The 25,624-nt window shown below is 40.0% G+C and overlaps 1 protein-coding gene across 1 annotated transcript in view; it reads right to left on the reverse strand.

The window, feature by feature from the left end:
- The window catches only part of PSMB7 (proteasome subunit beta 7), a 35,878-nt gene that overhangs the window by 10,024 nt on the left and 230 nt on the right, over positions 1-25,624 (reverse strand). The window contains exons 2-6 of the mRNA XM_019541023.1: positions 25,529-25,613; positions 25,341-25,438; positions 24,374-24,514; positions 19,917-20,032; positions 8,548-8,606 (exon numbers count right to left, since the gene is read on the reverse strand). Coding sequence (XP_019396568.1) covers positions 8,548-8,606; positions 19,917-20,032; positions 24,374-24,514; positions 25,341-25,438; positions 25,529-25,613 — 499 coding nt within the window. The remainder of the gene's footprint in view (positions 1-8,547; positions 8,607-19,916; positions 20,033-24,373; positions 24,515-25,340; positions 25,439-25,528; positions 25,614-25,624) is intronic.

The following is a 25,624-nucleotide window of genomic DNA, read 5'->3' on the forward strand; positions in this document are numbered from 1 at the left end:
GGTTTCCAGCACATCTGCCTGCGCAGGGATAAAAACAGCGTCCTCCGTTCCACCCGGACAGAATACCGCAATCCATGCGTCGCGTGGAAAACCCTTACAAGAAGCCTGCAGACTTCATAAACATTGTTACAGAAGGACCTTTAAAAATAAATACCAAGAAAACTTGGAATACTCTGGCTGACGGGAAAAGTAAAGGCAAGCAGAGACCACAATAATCCCAGTTTGTTGCTGCTGTTAGTCCGAGCTGTTTGGACCACACTAATGCAACTATGGCCTGATTTTCCAATCCTGCTTAAAGCCATAATTAGGGAAAACACTGAAGGCATCCAAATTCACATGCATTACCGCTGGTGCTAGGAGCCCTCCATATTAGCATACATCTCTTATACATGCGCACCACTGTGCCACTCCATTTAAATGATATCTCCTAGCATAGTGAGCCCCTTGCACTGCCTAGACATTTTACAAAATGTGTCTCTGCACAATACGTCCCCAAGGAATCCTTTGGGCCGTGCTGTGTATGTGGAAGAAGCCATGTTACAAGATCACTTGCACACATCCCTAGGGCCTAGCTTTTGAGCAAGTTTTAAGACTACTTTTTAAAGAAAACAAGAAAACCTACGTTACAAACGCGTGTTCCTGCATCTTGGTGTAGTCCTCCTACCTAACACCGCTCATCTGCTTAAGTGAGGCAAGTCACAGAGTTCGCCAGACCACCATAAAGCAATCAGAACAAAATACACCATCTGTGCCCAAGACATCACTTCGCACACCGACCATTACTTACTCCTATCTGACCACGCTTAAAATGGATGCTCCTTTCCACCTGAGGCATGCCAAATCAAAAGTGTTTCAAGTCCGGATTCTACAACGTGCTTTCAAGCACTTACGCTGCTGTGCAATGTAAAAATAGTCATTTAAACTACTGTGGAAATTCACCCACTTCTGGGCTGAACACGGGATCCCACCAGCAGGAAATGTACTTTAGGAGGAACGGGGAAGGCCGCATCCTTTAGCAGATGAACGGTGCAGGCAGTTGTCCAAACTGGAGTCTGACTGGGAATTAGGGCTACCAAGTGTATAAACAGAGCAGTTTAAGTTTTAACATTGAATATCCTTGCTTTTGTTTGTTTAAAAACATTCAGTAATTTGGTACCGTGATGCACATTTTTGTGGTACCTACTATATACGGTATGAAAACGCAATGTAAATATTTTTATTATTTTGAACTTACCGTTTTCTACTGAGATATTTCCTTCAAATAAACTGTGCCTCTCACAAAATCCCTAATTACTCTTCCCTGTGATTAAAGTATTTTCATGTTTCGTTGGTACAGACGCTTGCAAGCCCAGACTCATCACCACCTCCCCCCTTTCTGATATTGTACACCACACAAGTATAATAAACCATGTTAATATTTCATACCAGTGTGAAATATGCTGCAGTATCAATTCAACATCTGCTGTCTTTAGGGTACTGGAGTCCCGCAGAGACACTTTCAATTTGTAATTGAGTTCTATACTGAATTAATCAGCAGTTTATCTTTTTTAGTAAAATAATGTCTTCCCCACTAACCTGGATTTACATTAACAATTTATGCCGAATTACCTGCCAAGACAAAAAACTTATAGGGACCAACATTACCGAGTGGTAGCTTCGAATCCTATATTTCATTCCTTACACGAAGACTAGTGCAATCCATTGTTCCAGTGGTACGGCACCTTAAATTACAAGCCCTCTCTCGAATCTTCAGGGTTTTTTATTTTCTTTGGACTATTTTTACATTTGTTGCCACCACGAATTAACATGGAAACATTTATAAACCATCACTTGTGATGTTGTGACACTGTTCAGACTTTTTAGGAAACAGACTGTCAGAATGATAGGGACTTAATTCAGCGACTAAAGGGACTGTAAATTTTACCATGCTGCAAGCTTTAGCTTTGTAACCTGAAATTCTCAATCTTCTTAATATTACAACTATGCTGCCTCATGCTGCTATTTTGCATCCTGGCTACAACGGAAGGGACAAGAAATGCAAACCAAGCAAGAAGCATTTGAAGATACTTTTATGCCATAAGAATGACAGGTAAAGCAGCCCATACTTGGATCACTGTCATCAAAAGTGCTGAGGAAAGAATGAGAGGGTGCAAAAGTTCAACCTGTATTGTAAAAGGTGGGGGGTGGAGTCCAGGCCCTCTTGGAGAGTACACTAAAATACTTTACGAGCCCTATTCGCTTGAAGGCAGTCTCCCTGGCAGCCTTGCTTGAGTTCGGGGCTGACCTCATTCTGATTCAGTGTCATTTGCTCACAAAGAAATTACACTCTGCCTCCCAAATCCTCACTGCAGGGGCAGCACTGCAGCTTTACACCACAGGAAATATTTTCCAGTCCGTTTTCCCTGTGTTTCACAGTTACAAGAAATACACAAAACTGAAACCATTTAGACTGGAACACCTGCTCCTGAGAAATGCATCAAAAATAATTACCTGTCCAACATCTATCCTATGTGTAGTAAAATGATCTCGAACGTTCAGCATTGTTGTGAATAGCGTGTCTACGGTACTGTGTACAAAGTTTAAGCGCTACCTCTGCAAAGAAGGAAATTGTTGTTCTTGGCCATGCAGAAGAGTCCAGTTTATACTAAGAACTTAATGGCAGAACCTCAACTTTGGCAAGACTGCTCTCCCTGGAGACAGCATGGAGGATCCTGGAAGGAAGAGTTGCGGGGTTATCGCTCAGAACTCCAAAAAGAAATCACCCCTAGGCACTTTCACACCTGACTTGTGTCTAGAAATTATGCTTTGATAGATGCAAGGAGCATGTTTTAAGAACTCCTCTCTGGTAAATCTCAGCCATTTGAGAGCATGTCCAGTCTACGAGGCAGAAAGGTGCATTTAAAAATTAATTCATATTTCCAGTTTTGCATTCATTCCACAATGGGAATCAATGTCCGTGTCAGGACATGAGTAAAAACAGCACCTGCCCAAAATAATCTGAAGCTAAAATAAGAAGAAATAGCACAATACAGCTCCATCGCAACGTAAGTCTCTATGCACTAATACCTGGCATCCCTCCATGGAGAGATACCTGGCTTCAGTGGATGAAGGACTACAGACCCAGGAAAGTATCAAATCTGCGTCAACATGAGCTCCGTCAATAAAAGGCAGTGAAGTTATGCTTGTCTGTTGTCACTGGGTAATTGAATAAACATCTAGAGAGCATATAAATAGTAAGCGCTTATTTTTGTACAGGGGGTCAGATTTTAATTTTTTTTTCATTTATTTAAGCTCTGTGTTTGAGGCCAACAGGGGTTCAAGTATCTCAGGCAGGCTCTTCAGCTTAACTCTGATAGTCTTGCTTGATCTCTATTGTCTGCTGTCTGAGTTCAGCCAACAAACCTCCCAGCAAGTGGTCACCTTCCTATGGAGTCATTAAACCTCTGAATGTCAGCTGGTGGGATTAGCCTGCAGACTTCCACACCTGAGCCCTATGGCAGGGACACAGGCATTTTGATCAACCTCACTAATGAATACAGAATTCATATGCAGCTTGTCACTGCTCTTGAGCTCTGAGTCACACAGATGCAGTCTAAATAAGACTGATGAGACAACTATTGTTGAAGATTATATAGTTTTGACAGTTGGCAAAAATAACTCAGTATTATTGTCAGTAGTTAATAAACAAAAATAATACTCAGCCACACAGCGCAATACCCACGTTTCCTACTGTCCCTCCAAATATTTTTTTTTGAATTATTTCTGCTTGGGCTGTTTAACAACAGAAAAACAATGCCAGTGTTTCTGTAATACTGAACTAGGACCTAAGTATTTTTATTTAAATAGATGCTATGGAAAGGCCAAGTGACTGCAAGGTTTCTCCTAGGATATCAGAGGCCTACATACATGAAGCCCCACACCTCTCTTTGATGAAGGCAATCAACTCTGCCTCAGTTTCCTCACCTGTGCAGAGGTGATCTGTCACAGGTGCCCCCATGATGGACAGCAGAGCCAGCCAGCCTCATGCGTGGGCTCCCTGTTCTGTGGATTAACCACTAGGCTACCCTCCCATATAGCAGGGGAATGTTGTTGGGAGAGTTGGGCCAGGAAGGAGAGACAGCTCATCTTCCAACTCTACTAATGTATCCTTCTACATCAAACGTCCGTCTGAATTTACTACCACATGCAATTAACATGTGTGGCACATGATCACAAATGCTGCACATCTTCACACTTTTCCAGCACTCCATTTCAAAGGTAATTATTTCAATTCTGCATTTCTCTTCCTCTTATTTTGTCCTCTGCAACTGAACATAGCACACCCCTCCATTCAGTTTCTCTGAGGTCACTGTTTTCTATGATTGCTGCTACTCTTCCTTCTGGAGTCTCTTCCTTTTGGCTTCTCCTCTTATTAAACTCAGCTGGTTTCATGAAATATGGGAGAAAAATGAGGCGCAGGAGCAGCCTGCATCTTTGCTCAGCAGAACACGAAGCTTTCGTCAGGTGCCTGAAATAATGTAAGTCCATGCTGGCTGCACTTTATCAAGTAATTTTCTTCAGACTTACAAACTTCTCCTCCTCTGTGAGTGACAGGGTCAACCACCAACATTTATATTATTAAAGATCTGTGTTCCAGTTCCCCCTGGGGACTCAACAACCAGCACATAGATAAGTCACAAGTTCCAGCACCTTACAGTGTAGGCAGAATTTATCCCAGGTTTCAATGGTTGCTATCCCTTGAAGTTGGTTTGTTTGTTTAACTTGAGCATCCATGAATAAAACTGAAAAAATGAATGTTGTGTTTAAAACCATGTGGTTACTTACTTGACTGAAAGGAAGAACTGGCTGCACTGCAAGATCTAAGCCTGCAACACTGTATTAGGCGTGCTGCTCTTCCACTTACGTTATTTAAAGTGGATCTATAGCTGCCCACATGACAAATTAATATTGTTCTGCAGTAGTTAGGTGCTTGGCATCACATTTTTGAAGCATCTACAGGCCTTCAGGGCTGAAAGTGTTCACATCTTCAGCAATCTATAATGGTTCCTCTAGAGGCCAGCATTTGCTTCACAATGAAACATGCCTCCATAAATCAGACTGCAGAAGTGGTACTTGAGTACGTCACCATCTATCTTAGCAGTTTCTCTGAAGGATGTTGGGTAAAGATCATCTCTCGGCACTGCAACCAGGGGAAGGACCATCACAGTTGGCATTGACAAAGCATGTGCTACTTAAAACTGAAGACACACTAAGTCTATGAGAAAAACACATCCTGCTGGTGTTAGCATGCCTCAGGCAGTGGTAGAAGCTTCAGCAACTCATCTTCAAAAGGCAGAGAGCCAGGGCTCTAGAAACCTGCAAAAATTGGCTAAGCCTGCAGTCTTCATTTTTTTCAAGTTGAGCATCTTCAAAGTCTACAGTTCTAACTGTAGGGCACAGCAGCTGCCACTGCAGATTTGATCCTCTCAGCTTTTGGCAGCTCTCAACTTGAAATTCTAGCAAAAGAATTTTTCAAGTTGCTATTATTGCCTGTCATGGATTTATAAATATTGTGCACTATCTGCTGTGGCATGGCTCTCATGGGACGCCAGTGCATGCCAAAAGCATAACAGAATGAAAAACAGTTCCTATTCTTCAAATAAATGCTAATTTTTTTAACTGTGCTCACACGATGTGTTTGGTGATCAGCTTCAATAGTACAGAATATATATCAGAGGGAAAAAAGCTGATTGTCTTTTCCAGCAGTATTCAGCTGCTACTTTCATTAAGCTTGTTTAATTACATTCCAGATGCTAATTTGCAAGTCGATACCAGAGGGTGCAGGACAGTTTGCCTTTGAATCATTTTTCTGTGATGTGATGGTCTTACAGCACACCACTACCCTTCAGTAGCCCTAGCAAGATATTCTGACAATTAGTGTAAAAAAGCAAGCAGCATTGATCTTGACAGAAAAATATTAATCTTCTACCCATTTTAATGAATTAATCTCCAGAAATTTTAAACTTATCATTCCAGTGTGACACCAATTGACGGTTTTTATGCTTGTATCATGTAATGCAAAAACATGCTGCATTTTGAACTGAGCAAACAACGTCTCATCTAACAGAACTATGATTACTGTGTGTTCCTTGTTTATTTTTGATATTGTTGAATTTTCCACCAGATAGAACAACCTATTGGGGGGGGGGGGTGTTTAAAATGTAGCGTTAAAGTTAGACATTTTAATCTGTTTGCCGTAGAGTTAAAAAAGAAAAGAAAAAAGAACCATCACTAAAGAAGTAAAATTGAGTTATCACATGGCTCTTAGCTGCATTACTTATTCTGACAGGATATTACACACATTAACCAGTTGAACACCCAATGAAAACAAAGAGGGTTATATTGTATGCTCATCTCCAGACCTCAATGCCCATTTCAACAAGCTGGTAGAATACATTTCTACATGCTTGATACACAACGAACTTCTGCCATTTAAGGTTGACTATAATGACAATTTAATTAAGTTGACCTTTTCGGGTAGAAAAAAAATGGAAATTTACCAACTTTTGGCACTTTTTAAGCTATTATACTAAAAAATGGGGTAAAAAAAAAAAAACCAAGAAAAAGAAAAAAGAAAGAAATTTGCCAACCAGTAGAAAATGAAAAATGACGTTCTTCCCTTAAAATGGCAAAAAAAATGCTTAAGTTTTGAGACCACACTATGCTACAGCTATTATTTTTAAGTTATCCCTATGAATAGTGCACACACCAAATGTAGGTATGCGGAAGACTGGAAAACCCACTAGCATTGTGCATTTCGGTGACACAAGTTCCAGAAGCAGAGATTCAACTTTCATATTTCATGGATTTCTCTACTGACTCTTAATGCTGTAGGTTAAGGAGTCTGACTTTCCAATTAAGAATATTCCAAATTTTGGCAGTGTTGCTTATGCATCCTAGACATAATGTCCTGTCTTCTTGGGTGCTCCCTGCAGCATAGTAGCAACATTAAAATCTTTTTGCAGGCTCATAATTAAAAGAACAGTAACTGCTTCATATATAGTAACAAGGGAAGACATATAACTCCGTTTTTTATTTACTTATACAGCCTCTCATCCATTGCAAACCCTTTAAACCATTTTTTGTTTTTACAAATCATTAATTATACATTTTTAATCAGTCGTTAATACACATGAAGTTAGTCCAAAGACAAGCTAACATAATAAAGATATTTTACTTACAATATAATTTTAAATTATTAATGTAAGGTAGGAATTCAGTAGCATCATAGAATCATGCTACTAAAACCACATACCTTGTCCACTAGGACTTAAAAAACTAGTCCGCAGCAGAGATGCTAGCTGGATCAGGAAAGTTTTCCAAATTTCACTAAAGTTAATCAACCTTTTCCTTCACTACCAGTACAATTTGCATGAATACTAAATACGTTTAAATAATTTTACAGCTACGTTTTAGATTCCAGTGAAATTTATGAAAAATGACTGCAATTCTGTGTGTTGCAAGTCATTTTTAATCTACTTCAAACTCTCAGTTTGGTATTCAATTCTCATTTTTTTCTTTAACATGGAATTATTAATCAATTGCAACTCAAAGGAGCATTCAAGAAAAGTTTGAAGAGATTAATGTGGTTTAAAGAAGAGCCTGACACTACTGAGGCATTTTACCATGCAGAATCAAGGAAGCCTCTTAATTCTTTTATAGTTTTGTTTTCATCAATAGTGTAACTGCAGGTACCTGTGATTTTATTCTCTTTTTTAATTGAATGGGCACTGAACAGCAATTGATTTTAAGAAATTCCTAGTGTACTTTAGGTGTAAAGGAAGACTATACGTAAACAAAAAATTGTGCAGTGGATGTGTTAATGATAATAAGCACATATGAGAATGGAACAGCTTATTCTGACACACAGTTTATTCAAAACTGGATTGTGACCCTACTGTTCTCAGTATTTACTCAGAAGATTCTGCTGCATGATAACAAACCCTTAAACATGTTATTCAGTTTGACAGACAGCACAAAACCTGAAAATGTTCCGATATCTTCGAGGTCTAATTACAGATTTCTGGAGTGCAGTTACTATTTGAGAGGACAGTCAATTTGAAATGATCAGTTTCCAACAATGAGTTAAAATCAGTTTTACATTCTGCCAATTTTTGTGGTGTTTCACATATTTTTAATAAGTTGACCGTAAAAACCAAGAGAAACAACGGAAGAAATCACTGACTAACAGGAGAAAAAAAATAAAGAGCATTCTCTCCCCTCTGGTTTTTAGCTATTATTTTTCACATTTTTTGTGATAGACAAAGTATGGACATAGGAAATACACTCATTACATGGACTGCGTCCCTTTGAATATTTTGACAGGTCTGTAATGAGCCAACACTAAATACAGGGGAGCCGAGAGATGGAGGATATTAAGGATTTTTTTCAAACAAAACTTAAGGACATTCCATATTTCCCATCACAACTCCTTTAATGTACATTAATGTCATCAGAAATACCGAAAGAAAAAAACATCACATTTTCAAAAACCAAAACATTCCTTACCTCCATATCTGGCTTATATTTATCTTCAAATACTGCCATAGCTGCTAATGATCCAGAACCTAAGACAACAAAGTTAAAGGCATGATTTTAATTTGGATGCCGTTAAATGGCTGCTGAATTTCTACATAACATTTTTAAAAGAGAGAGTACAAATAAGAAACAGGAACGCACCATCAGTCTCACTTCCGATCATGAAAATACTGACCTTATTTCACCCCACACTATTCAAATGTCTGTTCTCTTACGAGACAGCACTCATTTTAGCCCACGATTTACCTGCCAGTCCACATAGACTTGGTATAGTCCTATTTTTATTAGCGTAAGTAATCTATGGTAAAATGCTGAAGTATGGCAATGAGGTTATAGAAAGTGAGCAAAACAAATGCCACAGTTTGTGTTTCCTGTTCCTCTACTACTCCTGGCCCACTTTCAAGCTTTGCCAAGTTGCAGGGTATATCACTAAATACCAAGACACTTAGAAAGAACGGATTGTTTTAATGAGCTGCCCTGGCACAGTCACCTTGACACATGGGGACGAGTGTACCAGCAACAGTAATAGGATAGCTTGCGGCTGCCACCACATTATTTCCCACATCTACTTTAAAATACTTTATTATGTGGCATTTATTTTGTACCATTATTTTACTTTGTACTTTGAACAGTAACAACTGAATAGACGAAATGACAGATATGGAAACAAGAGTTTAACCTCCCATCTCTGATCCACTCAAAGGCTGCACTGAAAGGGTATTAATGCAACAAAACCCGTCTTTACCCCAAGCGCTGTAACCGCAGGCATTATAAATATACGCTTCCTGCAAATGGGCATAAAAAGCAGCTCAGCACTATTTGAAAATTTAAACTTGCTTTGTTCAGAAAGGAGTGACTCCTTAGGAAGACATCATCTTGTCTATTCAGGGCCCTGACAATATTTCAGGACGCTCTACTTTTAGAGAGTGAATAAAGTTGCCTACAATTTTTTACTCCAATTAGAAGATTTTTTTGGCATTTATTACTTTTTAACTTGTTTTGCATACCACTATCTGTTTAGCTGGGTCACAGAGAAAGCCATATTTTCTATTTAAAATGATTTGTGTACATCGCTTGACCACCTCAATGGTTTAGCGGAAGAAAAAGGCAGCGATTAAACAGTTTCAAATGAGGTGTCCTGCTGATTTTATCAAGTCTGCTGAATGTATAATGAAAAAGGAGAAGCTGACAGTGACACTGTTGAGGAAATACAGACTACCTTATCTGAACCATTTAAGGAGGTCCAATTATAGATCAAATTTAAAGGGTAGAAACAGCAGATTTACAGACACAAATCAATGAACATGGTAATCCCAATGAATATGACAGATATTCCTGTTACAGAATATTGCTGTGGTTGAGGATCATTACCTTTACAGTACCAAATACATCACATATAAAACCAGTAGGACGCTCTAAGTGTGTACTTGTATTACAAGCAATGACTATTCATTTAGACCTTGGAGCAATGTACGACTCCATTTTTTAAAAGCTGAAACTGGAAATAAAAAGGATTTTGAGGGGACTGGCAGTAGAACCGAGCTATATAAACATTTATATCAAGAGACAAAACACTGAACAAAAGAAATTGCACTGAACCTCCAATCAAGGTCAAAGTTGTGTTCTGGAGCAGATACGGACTTTTGTTTGGAAATGAAACTCCGAGAGATGCTACTCTAAATGGAATTATACAGAGACAATCCTGAAAGAGTGCTTCAGATCCCACAAGTTCCTCCTTAATTCACACAAAAAACTGCCCTTTGTAGGCATGATGGGGAGCCTAAGGAAAAGCTAGAAACCAATATTAAAGAGTGTTTATCCTAGGATGCAGGAGCCCTTGACATGATTAACAACGCAACGGCACAGGAGACAAAATATCCAGGATACAAGAACAAAGGTAATATTTTGAAGGTTTTTTTAAAAAAAGAAACCCTTTTCTTAACTGTTACTATATAGTAGAAAATGTTATAAAAGATTATTTTATCTTCTAAATCTTCTATAAACACATCCTATTGTTGTGTAACTTCCTACTGAGTCCTGTGGCACCTTAGCATGCGAATGGGAGCTCTCAGAAAAAAGGACACGGCTTGCCAAGGCATCCACTAATTTTACTTAACACTTGGGGATTCTCTACACCTTAGTGTTGCTCTTCCAGACAAACAACAATCTCATACCCAGCACCAAGGGGTGGACGTGATCTTCCACCACTCTTCCAATTCTTTGCATTAAAGAGACACCAAAGAATAACGTCCTGAGCAAGTTTTAAGCCCCAAAGATTCAGAACCACCAGACAAAAATGAAGTAAAAACTTAGAAAAGTAAGTCTCAGGACCATAAAAAGCACCAAGTCACAAAACAATGCATAAATTAAACAAACCTCTCCAGGTATAACTATCAAGATATCGGATTTAAAAGTCAAATTTAAACAATGAATGTAGCCAGCCCCTTAGATGAGGCCTTCAAAGAGACGTTGGAACACCTGGTAAGTTTGGGGACCTGCGTTTTTTTAAATGTTAAATTTATTCCAGTGTTCAACCTATAAACATCCAAGAACCAAAGTCCACAAGGGTCCTAATAAAATAGTACGGTGAACTTAAAATCAAATTGTAATGTAAATCCAGAATCCAGCCCTTCTGTTCATCTCTTCCAAGCAGAAGTTTTATGAAGACAGGATCACTCTGACTTGCACTTAATGAAAGGTGTCCCAATAGGAGGCCTACTGCACAGGCCAACATTATGTGAAGAAAAGATGTTGTACAGGTTGCTTGTACACTTTAGCAGGATTTGGTGGTTTTCTGAGATGCACTGGACTCTCTGAAATGTGCAAGCTGTTTTTTTTACGTTTATGCATACACCCAAAGACAAGAGAGTTGCAACTTTAGAAGTGCAAGCCTTTTTTTTTTATTCCGAGTTCCTCTAACAAAACAAACATCCTTTCCCGCTTGAGAATGTGGATGCGAAGGTATCAGCAAGACATCCAACAACACTGGAGAGGGAGCAGGTCCTCTCTGCCCATCAGTTGAAATCCTTAAGCCGAAACTAATCGCATTTTACAATACAGGCTGCATTCATGGTGAACTGAAGTGCAAGATATTACATGAGACTCCTCAGTGTTTGTACAGCAGCAGGACTGTTTGCAAGTAAAGCTGCACAACTTCACTGCAGAAATGAGTGACTTCCCAAGGCTGTCTGGGTCCACACGAGCCAAGCCAAACCAACCCCCCATGTTCCAAGTATTTTGCCGGACGTGTAAAAGATGAACATTATGGACTGGAGTTCAACAATAAAAAAACCCACAGAACTAAGTGAGAGCTCCAAGTGATTCTCTTATTGCAATGCCCACTGAAAGGACAAAAAATGAAACAAAGCACAACAGGTATTAACGGGCTATAGGGAGCTTATTTGCATTTGGGAACCAAAGTCTGTCTTGTATTTACGTACTTGGTACCATAGAAAATTAAGTTCTGACAAGCACATTTGGATTTATGTTGGAAGTTGTTTTAACATTTTCCAAATCAAATGCTGGGAGAGCAAAATAAAAATCCAAACATTGCAAAACAGAATCCGTAACGGTGCCTAAGCTAGAAGGGAGGATAACTAAAAGTTCTTGTGAAGTGTTTGAAATCAGGGGGGTAAAACAAACAGGCACGGTGAACTAGTGCTATTCTCGGGTGGATGTGCTTTGTTTCTGAGAATCTAAACTTTAGTTTTTAATGAATCTGTAGACCTTCAGTCTACAATACAGCCATATAAATGTGAAACAAGTAACTGGTTTAGCCCATGTTTACTGGAAGGCCTGACAGGGATGTGGCCTCTGTGATGGCATGGAATGGTTTAGATAAAGATACATCTAGATGACTTGCACCCATGCTACAGAAGCCAACCCGTCTTAGCTCCCACTCAACATCCCTAGTCATCTGGTTCAGAAGAAAATTCCTCCCTGATCCCAAATTTGTCTGTTCACTTGACCCTGGCCGCAGAGGACAGGATGCAATACTCAGCCATCCAAGAGACACATACTACCTTAGGGTCCCAGTCCCCTCATTGTTTCTGAGCAAGGCCCACAAACAAGTGACGAACCCCCTCTCCCCTGCCACGCACATCTGGCCAACAGTGCGCTCTGTGCATGCATATGGGGAGAGAAGCAGTGGGAAAAGGGGAGATATTCCTTGCTGACTCCACAGCTGGCTGAAGCCATGCAGTGTGACATTCTCTGCTTTAACGCAGTCACAAATATGACGAGCGCACCGGGGACAATGCATGTCATTCTGTTGCCCTTACGGCCCACAAAGACAGGCACTGCACCAGGGCATTCATAGAGTCTCAGGCTCTGGGGCTGGAACCACAACCACCCAGCGAGCTGGAGACATGGACTCTACCTAGGAGCGTGCTCTCACTTCATAGATAGCATCCAATATAAAGTACTGCAAGTCAAGATTCAACATCACTAATCAATCACAAACATAGCCATTCAATTACAATAATTAGTATCTCAAAGCCACTGAAAGGTTTAGCATGTCATTTTGTCATACTTCACAATTTAGTGATTTGTTTAATTTCTAACTAATCACACTCAGTATAATGAACACTATCTATTTGTATTAACATTAATTATGATGTCTGAATAATCTAGAACCTCAGTGATACGTACTGCCACAGCCGCCTTCTTTCCTTGCTACAAACTCGTGACACAAACATTTCTTTTTAAAACAACTATTTGAACATTGCATCATTACCATACTTAATTAATAAGACAGTATTGAAGAACAGGATTTTAAAACTGTTACACATCTCCAGATATGAATACATTAAAAGTTCAACTGCGGTTAGAAAGCCAGTTTTGATTTCTATGACTGATCAGTGCAAGAACCATGGAAACTCAATGAACATCAAGAAAATACCACAGTATAACATTCCCAATTATCTGGAGGCACCCAAATCCTCTCTTCCTTCAGTTTCAAGTAAGCCCCATTTAGTAAGAGGCTTGTTAAAGAACTGGTAATTAACCTAGTATTTCAACAGACAGAAAATTTTTGGTGCAGAATTTAACCCTCCATTTTAGTTAAATATTTATTTGTATGTTTTAACATGTCTTTCTGTCTACAAGGCTATCTGATAAGTAATATGGACACGTACCAAAGGAATGTATTCAAGATCATTACGACTGATATTTAAAACCTATCTTCTGGCATTCCAGAAGACCTCCCCACTGTTAGGAAGAAGAGATACAAAATGAAATGCATTTGATCCTTTAGTTGTGTAAGGGACAAATTGTGATTTTAACTGCCTCAGTAGTTAACTTTCTTCTTAAACTTTAATATTTAAACTAAAAAAAAAAATCCAGATGTTGGAAGTAATTTTTCCCCTCCCATTCATAATTAATTGCAGTGGCTTCTTAAGATCACTTTCCTGGAATTTTTAACCAGGACTTTCATTGACAAGAATTTCTTCCTGCTAAGCAGTGTCCGTTTTCAGCATCCAAGGACCTGTTTGCTACCTCAGCCTGCCACGCTGGAGGATGTACACAGCGTTAAGAGAGTAACATTTAGAACTTTCTAATCCATCAGTGTCAGGGCTTCCTGACAGGGCACTTATTCACACACACTCATTGTTATTCAATTTGCTGCTCATTCTAGGTAAAAATTCGGTGCTCTCCACAGCCCCATCGATTGGGATCATTTTTCACTCTGGTTTCTGGCTGAGCGGCCTAGTCTCTTGGTGGTACTGCTTGCTCCGCAGGCCGACATTGCCAATGCATGAAGAGCTGATTTATGAATATGAAACAATGCTGGTACCAAGGGACCAGGCTTAGCCACTAGAGACCACTGGTACATATCTTACTGCTTCCAAAAGCTGAACTACAGACTTCAAGCAGTTTAATTTTATGCATGCATTTCATTATAAGTCTTGGCCAGAAGCTTTCCTAGACAAGCCAAGCAATCAGACAATCTTGCATCGTTTGCTGAAATCCAATTTTGTCCTTTGTCAGCATAAACAGTTTAATTTGATGTTTTCACTCCTGAGTAAGCACTGAGTATCTTTTAAACCCCTTGTGAGGGAGGACACTACTCTATTCATCCACAATCATGTGTCAGGTCACAGATATTTTATCACTCACTCCAGATAAAAATAAAAATCTCCTTCCCACTTAATGCTGAATTTCTGAAAATTCACTTCTCGCAATACCTTCCACACAGGAAAATATTTCTATTATTTTTTGTAACAGTCAAATTGATTCTCTTTGTGGTAAAATTGGAAGATGGAAATACATTCCAACTGTTTCAGTTCTTTTTGGCTTAAACACTGTGTCTCTATACTGGCTGGATTAGGTTTCCTGGTTATAAAAAAGGACAGGCAAAAAGTAATCCCCCTTTATTAAAAAAAATTCCCTACCTGACCATGTTCACCATCCGATGCTGTTTCCACATCCCTATCTAAATACAATGCGAATTAAATTTGGTCCAATAAGGAACTGCTGAAACAATCAAAATTTGCATTACTGACTGAACAATCTAGTTAATTTACAGTTGTTGTATGCTAGCTTTTAAAACGCTGGCTGCCAACATGCAAATTCAGTATAAATAGGGATATGAAACTGTGCATTAAGAGTAACCTAAAAATCGTTTCTGACAATAACAGTTAAGGGTCTGTTGTTCTGAATTTACATATGCACACATGAAGGGTAAGTTGTGTCCCACGGTTCCCATTTCCAGAAGGAATAATACAGTGGGGCTCAGTAAACCAGTTCTGTATGACAATCTCTTTGTAAAAGGGACAGAATGAGATCCGTACAGTGTAACCACAGGTTAAATAAATAAATAATAGTATATATCAGTATGTTCAGATAGGCAAATGCTACAGGATTTTTAAACTATTATCTTTCAACAGAAATGAAGCACTGGAAGTCCAGCATGCGTTTCCTGAGCACTGGGTCCTGCTACCACTCCACTCTTCTCTTTAAAGGTAGCCCAGGCCGCCCCACTGAGACCTTCCACTCCCAGCCAGCTCCCTGGTATCAGATCACAGCTTGCTTTTGCAGGTTACAGCAGCATCTTGATCTTGAAGGCAGTATTTAAAGACTACTGCTATGCATGCTTTAACCAATTTACATTCATTAAGCCTGAAATCATGTACAAAGTCAAGTCTGATTTGTCTAAGGGGCAGACCCAGCATACTAGTGTTGAGTATGCTTGGATAAGGGGAATCCATTTGCTTACACTTTTAAACAAGTAACTATGGCACAACACAAAATGAAAAAGTGTTTTCATGTAAACATGTGAAAGGTTATTTCCATTTAACCTGAATTGAATCTGCTAATGGATTTTCTATAGTCAGTATCCGTAAGCTGTACCTAGAGTAATACCACTCATTGGCACTTTTGCTTTAAAAGCTTTTAAGTAACTATGTTGATAAAGGAAGCTTGTAACCTTATGCCATAGGTTCGTTAATCAATCACTACTTATGGGTGAAGTAATTTATAATTTACTAATGTATTGAGTTTAAAACAAGAGACAAAATCAGATCAATATTTATATTAGTTTAGATTTGTGAAGTCCTAAATTGGACTGTGACATCACATACAACACAATTGTTTCAGGGATTTTCTATGCCAAGTAAATATTTTACCCGTTTCTAAGGTAATGGCACCATCTATTGGTCCAGTACCACCTTTACAGAATTCCTGTACATTAAACAAGCTGCACAATCCAGTTAATTTGCTGTTTTATTTTAGCAACTTAAAAGGCATTTAAAACTCTAATTGCTAAGGGGTGTGTGCTCAATATAAGTCAGGACATGTTAAATGTTTGTTAATGCATTATCTCTTAATATATTAAATCAGTTGAGAAAGGCCGTAGAGTGCCAAGCAATAAACAGATATGTTTGTCTCTCTCACTAATAAGAAGCTGCTAAAAGTCACTGAGAATGGGTATCATTGGAAACTCTTTTCTAAACGGTGTCTGAAATCAGTTATGTATGGATTCAGAATGCATCTAATTTTCAAGCATTCCTATGGAATGCATGAAAAGCAATGAAGCTGTTATTTTTAAATGCAGGTTTTTTCACTTGTATGATCAAGGCAGGATCATGTTGTTGTCCAAGACCTTTTCATGGAACTTTTACGGAGACCAGCAATGTTTCAGGACCTTGTCAATAAGATATTCTGATACCTGCACTTCTCAATTCTAAAAGATGAACAGAATCCTACTGCTCCAATAAAAACAGCCCTATTATTCCTGGAAATCCAGTGGGGAATAGTATTAGAGGGGATTGGGGAGGAAGGATCATAAGCAAGGTCAAATGGACTGGTGAAAAAGAGCTCAATTAACTACAGTCTTTAATAAACGTCTAGTTTATCTGCCTATCTACTCTTTTATGTGACATTATACAGAATGAGTGAACTGTAATTGCCAAATGTGTGTATATATATATATATATATATATATATATATATATATATATACACACACACACACACACACAGACTTTTTTTCTGCTGAATATGCAAATCAACAGATGTTTTAAGCAAATAATCTAAAGACCTAAAGTGCTATTTATTACTGATAACACAATATTTGTAAGGGGTACCACTCCTAAGCTCTAGAGGAAACTGTGAAACAGTGATCCATTGCTTTGGTTTTTAATGTTTTGGAGAAGTAGAATCTCTGGCCTTTGGGGTCTGATTCAGCAAATGGGAAAAGAAAAGCTTCATCTTGCATTCGGACACCACAGAAGCCAATTTGCAGAGATTCCAGAGGCTAGATGGATGTTTTTGTTGAAGATAGTCCTTTAAAACTTTCCAGAATACACCAATAAATCAAGGGACCATTTCATATGAGGAGTCCAAAGCCTATATACAAAACAATGACTAACAACTTTAATACTAGTTCAATTTTCTTATTCCAAAGCATATCTTAGAATGACAGTACCCATATCAGACAAAAGCAAATTCGCAGGCTATAAATGCAGTGAGTCACAGCTGCATTCAGTAGCAACCCACTTGAGTTGTTTCTGTGGCCTGCACGTTACATTCAGAAACTGTGAAGTCTCAGCTTTCATTTAAGAGGAGCCATCATGACATCTGGCCTTCTGTTCTGAAGGTTAAATGAGACAAGGCTGCTTTCCTGAGTCTGCAGACAGTTGAAAAGGTGACTTCGGGTGGTGTAAACTTCCACAGCTACATTGTTCTCAGTGGGATGCTAACTTTTGAGACAGGTGACGGCCCTACACAAGTAACATGCTATTTTATTACTCATCATTTCAATATGGAGAACTAAAAACAGTTATAAGATAAAGACTATTTTATACGTGAACTATGGGCTCATTTCCTGGTGCCATCAATAAGAGACCTGGGTTTTTTACTCCCATGACCAAAACACAAATGAAATGCAACCCGTTATAAAAGACACGTAATAACATTGATGTAAAATGTTTACTTCGGAGGGATAAAAAGTGGATGAAATGCTATGAAATGATAAAATGTCTACTGCTTTATTTTCAACAAGCCATGTCCCTTCCTGTAGAGAACCTATGAAGTGCTAGTCATTAACACTTATCTGCAAGTCACAAAGCTTGTTAAATACTATAGTTTGGAACAGAGGTCCTTCTAGGCATGCCTAAATAATAAGGAAAATCAATTTATCTAGATGGCTCAGATAAAAATGCAAAACCTTTTCTAACAATGTTTATTGATTAAACTGTTACTCCTAGATTGTCAAATTTTGGAAATTCAACCCTTAGTTTCTCTATATTATTCTAGTTATATGAAATTCCCAAACAAGATAGCTGACAGGTTCAGACTTTAATCCACCTTTACCAACACTCCTGCAAGAAGTTCATCAAGCTAAGAGCTGGAAACAAACCTCCAGCTGTGACTGATTACTGAGGCCTGCCTAGCAAAGAAAAGGTGTCACATTTAAAAAAAATTAGAAGATGACAAGTGCTCAGAGATCACCAGGAGAGCTGGGAAAATAGTCTAGAAAAGGCTTGTGTAGAGACATGGGGTAACAGAAGCACCAGCAGGAAGGGTAAAGCAGAGGAAGAAGGAATGGGGCAGTGCAGTAACTGTGTAGGTTGAAGGCCTGTGCTGAAACTGTCTGTTTCAGGGCCCAGACCTTGAGGTTTCCAGCAAGGGAGGAGAAAGTGCTCCTCTCTGCAGCCAGAGCTTTAACCTGGGAGAGGTAAAAAGTAGGACTAAGTTTGTGCCAGTAAAATAGAGAGAATGGATGGAGCCTGGAGAAGGACAATGAGCAGTTCTGAATATTTTTGGGCCTCTCCTGGCTGCCATGGAAAATGTATGCACTACAGAAATATAGTCTCAAAGCCTCAATGCTGCTGCAGTCTGGGGAGACCAAAACCCATAAGAAGTGGAGGCCTAATTTGAGCACTTAGCTGGTAATGTGCCCTATTATAAGATCCTGTTAACCATCAGTGTAATCCTCACTGTTGTCAATCTGCATCTAGAATTTGATATCCAAGTACCTACTGGGTAGAAAGGAGGAAAAGACAGCTTAGAAATGGGGGCTGGTAGGGAAAAGGGGCCTCAAAGGATAAAGAGGATACTAAGTGTATGGGAAGAGGGATTTCCTGTTAGCTGCATAACAGCAACAGCATGAAGAGACTTCCAACATTTGAAAAACTACATCATTTTTACAATAACAGAACACCTTACTTGGAATTCTTCTGAAATGAATGCAAGCTGTGTGTCATTCATTTCAAACAGGCTACAGCTGACTGCTGACACACAAGAATGTAAAGGGCTTAAGCGTTAATTCAAGGGAGGCTGTCTAGTTTTGTTACATGGAGACGCTCACAATGTCAATGACTGGCAATGAGGTGAAGGGCTACATAATCTGTTTTTAATTTACTGAAATACAGCTACCCCTCTAGAATAGAATACAGCATAGAGAAATGCTGCAGAACTGTTTCAAAAAGGTGTGATGTGCCTTACCCAACTGAAACCCCAGGGAAATCAATTTGATTAAGGATGCAGTTGCAACAGCCTGGACTTGGGGCACAACATAATCCATCTCTCAGAAAGAGAGCCATAGATAGATGCTTTACTCTGACAACACAAAGGAAGTTCCAGGTCTCCTACACAGTAGCCACTCAAAGTCTGTTTACGAATACATGGAGTACACCCCTAGCACCAGCTCTTCTCCCATTTTATAAATCTTTACTGATACCATCAACTAGGAGTGACCTTGAAGGGAAAAGGAGAAGCAGAACCTTCAGATGTCTTCAAAGGGCAGGCACAATTTGCCTGGCACCACTTACCATGAATAGCAGAATTTTAGCAGGCAGTTTTACAACATTATTCTGAAATAAAGGAAAGTGACTCACCCATAGTAACATAGGGCAATTTGTCAGTTGATCCATGGGGATAGATGCTATAGAGGTGTGGCCCAGTGATATCCACTCCTCCTAAAACAAGGGCAGCCCCAATATAACCTTGGTACCTAGAGAACAAAGTTGACAGGTAGATTCAAGTGCTTGTGAGGAAATGACAGGCTGCATTTTATTTCAACATGGCACATGCAATTTCTATATATACTCCTTCCTCCTCCCCCCAGTAACCAGAAGTAATTTTCTGCATTTTAAAGCAATGAGCTTCACCCAGTATAGTGACGCTCTTCACCCATTTGTTTAAGTATGGCATTTACTTTCAGCTTCATAACGGCTTAGAGTGTGGAGCCAAGGAGAGACTAAGGGAACCTGGATCCCGTCAGCCTCTGCAAGAGAAGACTGAGAGGTGATCTTGTGGCTGCCTACAAATTAACTGGGGGGGCCACAGCAAGGAACTGGAGATGCTCTGTTCACCAGGGTGCGTCTTGGGGTGACAAGGAACAATGGTCACAAACTGACAGAGAGCAGATTTAGGCTAGATATCAGGAAGAACTTCTTCACAGTAAGGATGGCCAGAATTTGAAATGGGCTTCCAAAGGAGGTGGTGCTCTCCTCTACCTTGGGGGTCTTCAAGAGAAGGCTGGAAAGGCCTCTGACCCCAGCACTCTTTCCTGCACAGGCAGGGGGTCGGACTCGATGATCTGCTGAGGTCCCTTCTGACCCTAGCATCTATGAATCCATGAATTTGTGAATTTTAATGAAATCTAAAGCTTTACTTTTAACCTGAGGGCAGCTAGTCAGCTTCATACAATTTAAATCTTTAAGTGGATTATCAATGGTCTCTCTTTCTCTGTTATTTTACTGCAAATTCCTTGCAGACAATGACCCAGTCAGGAAGCGTGTAAATATTTTATGATAAAACTGCAATGCACTCCTGTCCATTTTTGCCATATCAGACAAAAGCAAAAAAAAAGCATTTTAAACTGCCCCTCCATTTCCTACAGAGGTTTGTTTTTGTTCTATTCTGTGGTGAATGTAAAAACTACATTCTGCATCAGGCAAGGACCAACTGCAATTCAATACAACTATTTTAGGCAATCAGTAGTGTCATGTGGCACCTCTGTAGCGCTCACTGCCAGAATTTTGAGACTTTTTATGATCATTACATAAACCTCCTCTACCCAAAGAGGTAGTTAAGTGGTGCGTCCATTTTTTTGGTGGGGGTTAGAAATCAGCAGAGATTGAACAGCTTGATCTGAGGTCACAGAGTAAGCCAGTGACAGGGCTGAGAATACGCAACTTTAGCTCTGAATAGCAAGACCCTGCTCCAACACTCCTTTAATTCATTCAGACTGCTTAAGCCAGACAAAGGGCAGGCAAGAATTTGGAGGGGAAGAAACAGATTGCTTGTCTGTCTGGTCTCAATCTGCTCACACAACTCTGCAAGGAGAGACAAATGCAGATTACATGTTTACACTGTCCTTGTAAGATGCAATTTTCTGCTGAATAACTTAGCTTCTAACAGCTGAGACTTGTACCTCTAGTAACAATCTTGAAAGAGGAGACTCAGTCAAGACTTATTCTTCATTTCTGCAGTCCAGAACTTTCCAGTAACACCCGAGATGCATTTCCCAAATGCATAAAGAAAATGTTTCTTAACATTAACATTTTCACTTTGCTGTGTTTTTTTCTTCTGGATAAGCAACCAGCTACGTAAGTCCTAATGTCCTTGCTAATAAATAGGAATCAAATTGTACTGCAAGGGTCTTGAGCAGAAAGAACTTTTGCCAAAGACTAGAAATTCCATAGCACTTCATTTAAATGTGTAAGGAAGCTGAAAATGATAGCAATTATTCACTTGATCACCAATTACCCCAATATTTCCAAAACAGCTAATATGACACCACAAACTGCATTTGTGAAAAAGTAACCTGTGGAAATTCATAGATGTTGCTGGAGGTTTTGGAAGCTACGGAGATATTAACTGGGGATTTTTGGCACCTTTACCAATATGACTGCTTGTGTATTAGATGTTTCTGCTAAACTATCAACAGTGAAAGTATTCATTTTTAATACTTCAATTAACCCCGATTTGTCTGCGCCTATTTGCCTGTCCCCCATCCCCTGCCTGAGCTACCTTTTCAGTCTCCATCTACTCCATGAGAGGGTACTGCTTTGTATACTTTAAACAGAGAAAAGTGCCATCCTGCCCTATTGTCTGCCATTTATATTTAGAGATGTTCTTAATGAGTGCAAGGGTTAGAACCCATTTTTAAATGGCATCTTACATTTCAGAGCACAATTCTGTATCAAGGATTGGCTTCTGGAACAATTTCTTAGCCACAGAAATGCAATTTATGGAATCATCACCTTTTGCAGTTTGTGTGATGCTTCTTGGCTTTCCTACTAGCATAATGGGTGAAAAACTTAGTACAGTAAAAATCTTCAGTTATTCTCAGTTAACTTGGAAACAAGACTCAGTTGGGGCCTAAATGTCTTGCATCCAGCTACTCATAGCCCTGTATTTCGGATCTCTCAACAGTTGTCTTTAGGTTAGCCAAGTTCCATTTTTTTAAATAGGCAACTTCTAGATAACACTTGTGTCTGAGAACTTGCATCTGGTTTGCTATTTAACAAATGAATGTGTCTGTATCTTTTTTAGACTAGAAAACCCCTCTTTTTTAAGAAAAGAAAACAAACTTTTTAGGCTTCATGCCCTTGTCATCATAAAATGCTCGATACTGCTGATATAGATATCCAATATGTCCTTCTCTATAAACTGAGAGCAGGCAAATACGATTATTGGGATTCCATGTAAGGGTTTATGCTCGCATATAAATTGGGATAGAAGTTTTTGTTTGTTTCAACTAGAATAGTCATGTTATTGTTTGAGGTCATATCAAATGTAACTCTCTCAGTTCACAATTTTATTCTGATCACATGCAAAAGTAACAAGGTTATTAGAAAAAACACCACTTGACAATTTTTTGGGGAGCCAGGGGGTTGTTTGTTTTTACATTTTTACTGGAGATGTACCAGCACAACCAGAGGAGTCTTTCATAATGCCAGGTCATCACACACATTTATAGGAGAATTGCCTAGACTTGCATGTATTTGTGCAAGACAAATAAGCTCTTAAAATTCTGGGATTCAGTTTTAAGTTATAGGAATAAGATCTACAGGTCTCATAACAACTTTAGAAGGTATTCTGTCATTAACGTGGCTTAAATATATGTGTGCACAATTTCCCTCCCCCACTCATGCAAATATTTTGTAAGTAACTAATGCAGGAGATTCTAGGTACTAGTTTCCTAAACTGCAGGCTACTATGGCCAAATACTTGGGCTGTAACTGAGTATTAACCATTAGTCCAATGCTTTGAACTCTACTAGGAATTTCAGTCACAGTCAAATGCAAGTAGAGTTTAATAGCACGCTATATGCAGACGTATGCCTCTGGGCAGTCTGCTTTGATTTTACTGTAACTTGCAGGAGTTGCATTAGCCAACAGAGGGAGCTTTTCTGGTTCTATATATACAGCCAAAACGGAAATGACCAAGCTCTTTTTGGTTGTATGTGGACTAAGCTCAAAGCAAGCTCAAACATACAGATGGGCTAATAATACTTAACCCCCACCCCTCCCACAAGGATAAATTCATATATAAATGTAATACCCTTTTTGTTTCGCTACATGACAAAACTAGAAGACCGAAATCGGAACAGTTAAAACAGTTATGCCAATATGAATGTAACATTTAAATTAAGAATCCAACTGGCAGCTACACCTGGAACATAATGGAAGTTGGAACACACATATGTAAGGCCCCAAATAATACTTTTATTAATACAGACTTCAGAACACTGAATTCAGTTGCCAACACTTGTGGAGATTCACTATTGCTTAGCTACCAAGCTTTCAAGTTCCTGAACCCATCCATCTGTCCTTTGGAGTTAAGTTCTTTTCTGAACCACACCCAACACCTACAACCTAGGAACAGGACAGGTAGGCCCCAACTAGCATGGGAACAAGTTTGAACTCCTCACACAACAGATGCAGCGAGACTGCCATGCAGTGATGTCTGTTTATACTCCAATCTAAAAGTCTTGCTTTGCAAAGATGACAAAAACCTTCTGTAAAGTAAGATAGCTTGCAGGATCCAGCTCTGTACAGAGGTCAGACCCCTCCCTATTTCATCCAGTTTAGGCATCTGTTCTGTAGAAGCAGCTTGTACCCACAGGACAACTTAGATTTAAGGTTTTTTTATCATTTTTCCTTCAACTTCTTAGAAGCAGCCGCAGCTGGGAGTAGCTTATAAAGTCTTGTTAATCTAGGAGGAAATTCTACACTGCATCAAAAAAATTAATCCCCCTGATAAGTGGTATATTTTCAAAATATCTGGTTGCGAAACTCCCATCAGCTGATTCAGAATCAAAGGAATGGACTTGTGACATTACCTGAAAAGCATCTGCTTGAGCATCCTGTTAGCGGTGGCCACTCGAGGAAGCCGCCCCGTAGACAGCGAGTGCAGCTCCAGGTTGGAAGAGATGAGCTGAGTTGTCATATCCGTGTCTGCAGCTGTCCCAGCACCACAGCAACTGGAAAACATTATTGGCAAGTCAGTCATCCCAAAACTCCTGAATAGTACTTTAATTCACGTCCCCATTATATGGCTCGCTATCAGCAGACCACTGATGCATCAAATGACACTGCACCCAGCAAGGTCGGCTCTAGCTGCTCCACGCCCAAGACTAAGATGACTTTATTCAACCCACTTGGCTTAGCAGAATCTAATTTGATCTTGTTATTGTAGCTGTGTGTACCCTTTGCTATTTATTTACTTGTTTATCGGATGTTTATGCTGTCCCTAATACTCCAAGATTACTCTTGCACACTGAGGGTCAATTTCTTAGGAAGCATTTGTTTCACTCAGCAGCAGCGGGACAGGGTGGGCACCAGCATCTCTGCTTAGCCGTCTTTTGCTTGACACCAGCAGGACCGGATGGCAGCTTACAAGTATGTAAGGGGCACACCTGTTCACCATGGCCCTCCCAGGCAAGAAGATAAATTAGTCATAAGTCGCTAGAAGATCACTTCAGACTGCACAAAAGAGAAAACTCCTTCATGACTCGAGTGCTCAGGGTCTGGACCAGGCGCTCCCAAGGAGCTGCAATCACCTAACCCTGGAGATCTTTTAAAAAAAACAACAACCCCCCGGCTAGAGTCGTCTGTCCTGCCCGAGTGACCAGATGACCTCACGAGGTCCCTTCCAGCCCTTAACGACTCTGAACCTGCAAAACCGGCACCTATTGAGCCCTTTCTTTCTCGCCGCGTCCAAACCACATAACTCTTCCAGCTTCTTCTCGCCCCAAAAAACCTAGGGACCAAGATGTCAGCCCAGCCGTGCCCGGCACTCGTACTTACTAGATGTTGGGGGAGATAAAGTGGATCTTGGAGCAGTTCTTGTCGGCCACGACCATGCCCTCAGTGGCCCGCGTGTCGGCGCCCAGCACGATGCCGTCCTAAGGAAGAGCACAGTAAGGGGGGCTGGAGCCGGGAGGCAGCACGGGGGAACGGTGGAGGGGGGGACGGGGCAGGGCGGCCGCGCTCACCTTGTAGACGACGCCGGCGATGGTGGTGCCCGTCTTGCGGACCGCGGGCAGGCGTGGCCCCGGCGCCGCCTGCAGCAGCGCGTTCCTGAGGAGAGG

Source organism: Crocodylus porosus, unplaced genomic scaffold (genome assembly GCF_001723895.1).
Source record: "Crocodylus porosus isolate Cpor-Errol unplaced genomic scaffold, CroPor_comp1, whole genome shotgun sequence".
Classification (NCBI taxonomy): Eukaryota; Metazoa; Chordata; order Crocodylia; family Crocodylidae; genus Crocodylus; species Crocodylus porosus.